The sequence below is a fragment of the Salvelinus namaycush genome, chromosome 4 (assembly GCF_016432855.1).
Source record: "Salvelinus namaycush isolate Seneca chromosome 4, SaNama_1.0, whole genome shotgun sequence".
NCBI lineage: Eukaryota > Metazoa > Chordata > Actinopteri > Salmoniformes > Salmonidae > Salvelinus > Salvelinus namaycush.
The window spans coordinates 25696318-25703042 of record NC_052310.1 but is presented as its reverse complement, the minus strand read 5'-3'; the positions used below and the strand labels follow the sequence as shown (position 1 = coordinate 25703042).

Here is a 6725-nt window from a genome sequence, read left to right as displayed (position 1 = left end):
CCCCTCTCCGGTCACAGCATTGGCACTCCCTCTCTCACAGCTCAGGGACAGTTATCTATCACAACGCACACTGACACACACCACCCATGTTCCACAATCGCCCCTCTGCGGAGATACACCTCGTTGTCCACCCTCAGACACACACACAAACACACTAACACACTGATTACATAAGAGTGAGCCCGTTATTAGAATGAATGAAGATATGCTTATACATTGAATTAATTAATTAATAATGGATATATAGATGAATGTCATATGAAGACTGCCCATTGTGCACAACAAATATTATTTCAGGATTTCAGGTTAAAAGTAATTTTAAACAACACTATTGAAATGCAACATTTTATATGCTTGAATAGCCTAGGCTATGTGATAAGATTTTGAATCTGTGTCCAGTTTGATTATACCAGTATTGAAACAAAAACAAGAGAACGTTGAAATCAATATGATAAATTAATTGGGCAGTGACATGTTTTTTCTGTCACAGTGATAGATTGGTAGTGAGTTGCTCAATGGACTTATGGTAATACATTTCACTAACCAACCAAATCTCAGATTCAAAACTGGACCCACCCCGCATAATTACATCTACACGAGCGTGAAAGTTGTTTGAGTTGGCGTGAATCAACAACGCAAGAAACTCCACCGTGACCACCTCAACTTAGTTGGTGATAAAAATAAGTTCCACTGCGAATAATTATGATGATATATCGTTTACTAAGAAGACTAATGATATGTAGTTTATCAACTTACTGAGGTTGGACCGCTTCCTTCTTTGACAAAAGTGCTGAAATTGCTCAATATCGTCACAAAGGAACTCTGCTGGCTGGCTAGCTAGCTAACTCGCACGAGCGAGAGAGCAAAGAAGATCCATTTAACTATTTCTTAGGCATAGCCCAGTTTGAACACTATTTAGCTAGCTACCCATTAAAAACATGTACTGACTTGAATAGTTATCAACGTGAAGTAGCTAAGATCTCAGAGGGAACAGATAGCCGCTGTTTTAGCTTGAGTGAGACCTCCCTAGTCAAGTTCTAAAAGTTGGGTATTCTAGCATTTACCAGAAATTCAACGAGCTAACTAAACCTTGAGTTGCAGCCGTCTTGGGAAGATGTCTTGCCGAAGCGGAGTCAGCCAGACCCGGGGAGACTCTTCTGGTCCACAGCCCTTGAAAGCAACAGTTCCATTCCAGCTGCACAGCAAAGCACAGACCAGCTTGAAAAATGGCAAGTCAGGTATGGTAAACACAGACAGTACAGATATAGCTAGCTAAGGTTAACTACATGTTTTGATTTTCATTGAGTATCTCATTCAACATAAACCCAAACAAACAGTGGTAGAAATGAGCGTGGGTGAGAAAATAAGGTCTTGCAATTATACTGTTAATTGTTAATTTATGGTTATGGTTAAAAGTTATGCTTTCATTTGATAACAACCAGTAAAATGTACAACAGAACAATGTAATAATTGCCTGACAAAGGAAATGGTTGAAACAATGTTACACCCCTTCAACCATCCAATGCTGAATAAGGTCACTTGAACAAAAACAGACAAAATGGCTGTAATATACAGCAATTACTGTAATATTACTCTACGCTACATAACTTAGATTGTATGACTTCATTTGAAACTGTCATATAGCAGTGGTAGTAATACAGCTGTACTGTTGGAACCTTCCGACAACAGTTACTAGTTAAAACAGGTTGAACACCTTTCTGGGCTTCATGAAGTATCAGTCTCCCCATCACCAAATACAACTAAAAGAGGTGTAATGGGGTTCTACACTTTTTCCACTGGTGGCACCAGCACATGATTTGGTCCACACACTTGTTTTAACAAAAAAAAAGATAATTGATCTAGTTTGAGTCCTATAATGTGCCTGCATTCCGTACAGAACCAGGCTAATAATGACTATTCATCTTTTAAATTACCATGCCCTTGTTCTTACATTTTTATTTATACATTTTTTTATTTCACCTTTATTTATTTAACCAGGTAGGCTAGTTGAAAACAAGTTCTCATTTGCAACTGCGACCTGGCCAAGATAAAGCATAGCAATTCGACACATACAACAACACAGAGTTACACATGGAATAAACAGAACATAGTCAATAATACAGTATAACAAAAGAAAACAAAAGTCTATATACAGTGAGTGCAAATGAGGTAAGATAGGGAGTTAAGGCAGTAAATAGGCCATGGTGGCGAAGTAATTACAATATAGCAATTAAACACTGGAATGGTAGATGTGCAGAAGATGAATGTGCAAGTAGCGATACTGGGGTGCAAACGAGCAAGATAAATAAATACCATATGGGGATGAGGTAGGTAGATAGATGGGCTGTTTACAGATGGGCTATGTACAGGTGCAGTGATCTGTGAGCTACATTGATTTGGATAGATTTACTGTAACAGCAAAGAAAAGAGACTGCTCAACTAAAGTGCAAAATGTATTCATTGCAGATGTCGAAATCCTCTAGAGAGCAGAATTTCAAAAACAATTCAGTTGTTTTTCAATGTCAACCACAGTGCGTCAAACCACATCGGGTGACCATTTATGAGGTCTGGGGAAAATCTGAGAAATGTCTTATTTTTTGTTGTGTGTGTTACCGTTTAATTCAGGTGCACACCAGCCAGACAGTTGTTTGACAAGCAGTGTTTCTGTAGCGCACTTTGTAGTTACCTTTTTAAGTGCCTTTCCATCTACCCGAAAACGGTTAGGCTATCAATAGCATCGTTAATGGCTACGCAAAGTAGTGGACATATAGGTCCTATGCTCACTGCACATGCAATTGAAAGATACTGGCCCCAAAATATTTAATTACTGTCCCGGTCAAATCTGACTGGAAAGTGAATGATGTGTGCATCATTTCAATAGCAGGTGATTTTATTTATACAGAGCTCATAAATATTGACAAGTCAAATTCAAGGAATTTCAAATACTTTTTCAAGCACTTAATTTTAATTGTACATTTTATATCTAATTGTTTTAGCCTATAGGGAAAAAAATCCACTGAAAATGTATGCAAAATGGTATGCATTACTGCTTTTAAGAATATATATATGGGCTCCCGAGTGGCTCAGAGGTCTAAGGCACTGCATCTCTAGAAGTGTCACTACAGACCCTGGTTTGATTCCAGGCTGTATCACAACTGGCCGTGATTGGAAGTCCCTTAGGGTTTGGTCGGGGTAGGCCGTCATTGTAAATAAGAATTTGTTCTTAACTGACATGCCTAGTTAAATAAATATTAAATATATATATTCTTTATAGGCCTACCCAATGGCATTATGCATTGACATTCACATTATTTTTACATTCTAAAATTTGTCCGAATAATGTGGGCATTGCCTGATTTAAATAGACGGCATGCTCCTGAAAGATAAATTAGAGGGGGGGGGGGAAACCCACCTTAAAGTCGTATCTCAAATAGACAGTTTCGAAATTGCTTGCTATTTCCTCATAGATCATGATGATCTCCCTGAGGAGGATGAGCTGGCCAATCAGCGGTCATGCATGAATATTTTTAATGACCAGTATACACCCACATCATTCTGTTGTTGGGGTATGCCCATCCATTCCAACACAGAAAAGCAGCTTTTAAACATCCCTAATAATGACAATGTTTTGGAAGGAAAACTGTTTCACTCACGCTACATGACTAAAAGTATGTGGACACCTGTTTGTCGAACATCTTATTCCAAAATCATGGGCATTAATAATTTATAATGAATTAGTAATACTAGATGTTGGAACATTGCTGCGGGGACTTGCTTCCATTCAGCCACGAGCATTAGTGAAGTTGGGCGATTAGGCCTGGCTCGCAGTCGGCGTTCCAATTCATCCCAAAGGTGTTCGATGGGGTTGAGGTCAGAGCTCTGTGGATGCCAGTTAAGTTCTTCCACACCGATTTCGACAAACCATTTCTTTATGGACCTCGCTTTGTGCAATGGGGCATTGTCATGCTGAAACAGGGAAGGGCCTTCCCCAAACTGTTGCCACAAAGTTGGAAGCACTGAATCGTCTAGAATGTCGTTGTGTGCTTTAGCATTAGAATTTCCCTTCTCTGGAACGAAGGGGCCTAGCCTGAAAAACAGCCTCAGACCATTGTTCCTCCTTCACCAAACTTTACACTTCGCACTATGCATTGGGGTAGGTAGCATTTTTCTGGCATCCGCCAAACCCAGATTTGTCCATCGGCCTGCCAGATGGTGAAGTGTGATTTCACTCCAGAGAACGTGTTTCCACTGCTCCAGAGTCCAATGGCGGCGAGCTTTACACCACTCTAGCTGACGTTTGGCATTGCGCATGGTGATCTTAGGCTTGTGTGCGTCTGCTCGGCAATGGAAACCCATTTCATGAAGCTCCCGCCAAACTGTTCTTGCAATTGGCATTGAGGAGTGTTTCTGTCAGTTATAATGCCCTTTTGTGGGGAAAAATACATTCTGATTGGCTGGGCCCAGCTCCCCAGTGGTTTGGCACTGGCTGCTAAGTGGGTGGGCCTATACCCTCCAAGGCCCACCAATGGCTACACCTGCCTAGTCGTGAAATCCATAGATTTGGGCCCTATTCATTTATTTCAATTGACTGATTTCCTTATATGAACTGTTACTCAGTAAAATCTCTGAAATTGTTGCATGTTGCATTTTTATATTTTTGTTCAGTATAATTATAGGTCATATTTAATAGAAATCTGGACACACTGGGCAGTTGCTGTAATGTTAACAGTATTATCGGACACCGCCATCAGTGCATGTTAGCCTAGGTAAAATCTTATTTCAGCAGCTGCAAAATGAAAGACATGATTGATGTAGACTTGACATTATACACGTTTTCCCAACTATGCATCTTAAAATTCCCCTCCTTTCATTGTTATCAGAGAAGAAGACCAAAGCGCGACAGGTGACCCCTGGGATGCGGCGGACACTCTCTCTGGATGCCATTGTGGGCCCCTACCTGCAGGGCCACTGGCCCAAAGAGCCCGAGGGCCAGGCAGGCCTCTGCAGGAAGAACCAATCAACCCAGGTGACTACCTCCCATTGAATCCTCTGACAATATCCGTTTGTTATATTTCCTCCATTTTATGTATCTGAATTGGGAAAGTCACAAAGTTTTTGATTTAAGCCCAGGGATGGTAGTTATAAATGTTCTGCTAGTTAGGCTTTGTTAGGATAATTAAGTTATGTATGTAGAATAAAAACAGACAAAATTATCTACAATAGGCTATGCCTACATCATTCGAGTCATGTTTTGAGGTTAATAATAGCCAGCACAAGTGACTGTAAATTACCTGTAAAAGTATTTGTCTAGGCTTTGGAGAGGTTGCATTTAGGGCTGGGCTTGTAGCAGAGGATTGAGAGTGAGCGAAAAGGCAAGTACTGAGAGACAGAAAAATTTGTGTTAAGTGGGGGTTCTGCTCTCTGAAGGAGTGAGAACCACAGTCGTGTGAACATGTCTGGAGTCAGCTGACAGGGCCTTTTTTTGTCACGCAGCAGGCTGCACCCATCCTATCTGTGTGCTTGCGCTCTGCAGGGACTCGCCACTAGCCCACATCCTCTCCCTCTTTCTCCATCTCTCTGAGGCTTGAGAGGCAGCAAGCAGAATAGGTGTGTGTAGGGGTACGGCGTGAGTCTCTTACCTCAAGCCCTTATGCTCTGTTCTCTCTCTGTGCAAAGATTTGTGTTTTCAACACAGTATGCATGGTGTAATGTCACTTAAGCATAAAGCACATCTGGTAATAGATGATGGACATGACACAATGTGTCTTACATGTCCCCTCCTTTGTCCTAGTCAAAAGATCAATGTTGCACGTTTTTAGACATTATTCAATGCCCTAAACATTTAAAAAAACACCAATGCAGTTATGCGTTTTTAACTTGCATTAGGCATGGATAAAATGTTTTTGATTCCATGTGCTGAACCCCTCATGACATGGAATAACGTGTGACTTAGGAAGATGATAATCATGACACTGTGCTCTTCCTCCTCCAGACGCCTGACTCGTGGTCAGACGAGGCTTCGAACAGGAAAGGCAGCGAAGGGCACAAACGCTCTGCATCGTGGGGCAGTGCTGAGCACCTACAGGAGGCATGTACTGCACTGACACCCATTCACATCGCATGAAGTCACAAGTGTTGAAATCACAAGTGTTGTGTGAGAACAGGAGTTGAAAGATTCTGGGTCTCAAAAAGATATATATAGGGTTGCAAAACTCCCGGTAATTTACCAAAGTTAGCACATTGTTTGGACATTTTGGTGTGTGCCCAGTGCTCATTTGGGAATGTCTGATTTGTCTTAAGCCATGGTGGACATGGTGAGTTAACTCACCATGACTTAATAAACTAAGTCAACGAAGTTTGTTTTTCAACATCCATTGCGAATAGGTCCTCGCAGTATCTGAAAAGTCTTTCCAATACTCTCCCGGCTTCGATAATCACCAAGCCTCAGTGTGAGAGCAAAATATCATGATCTGATGATCCCATATGTCCAGTGGAAAGGTCATAAAATACCTGAAAAATGTTTCCCTTGTGCAAAAATAGCTGTCTGTCCCAAGCTCACTGGCACGGGAAACTGAGCCCCAGGAATAGGCTAGTTAATACAATGTTGCAAGTTCCATAGCAATGGCATTCGGGCTGGATCCATTTGATACAATGTTGCAACTTCGCTAGAGGGCTGGATTAATTTGATACAATGTTGCACTTCAGTAGTGATGCTCAAGTCAAGA

General features: G+C 41.2%; 1 protein-coding gene across 1 annotated transcript in view; it reads left to right on the top strand.

The window, feature by feature from the left end:
- Positions 1-602: 602 nt before the first annotated feature.
- LOC120046378 (protein FAM117A-like) overlaps positions 603-6725 on the top strand; it is a 30512-nt gene continuing 24389 nt past the window's right edge. The window contains exons 1-3 of the mRNA XM_038991561.1: positions 603-1238; positions 4881-5026; positions 5993-6088. Coding sequence (XP_038847489.1) covers positions 1115-1238; positions 4881-5026; positions 5993-6088 — 366 coding nt within the window. The 5' untranslated portion in view covers positions 603-1114. The remainder of the gene's footprint in view (positions 1239-4880; positions 5027-5992; positions 6089-6725) is intronic.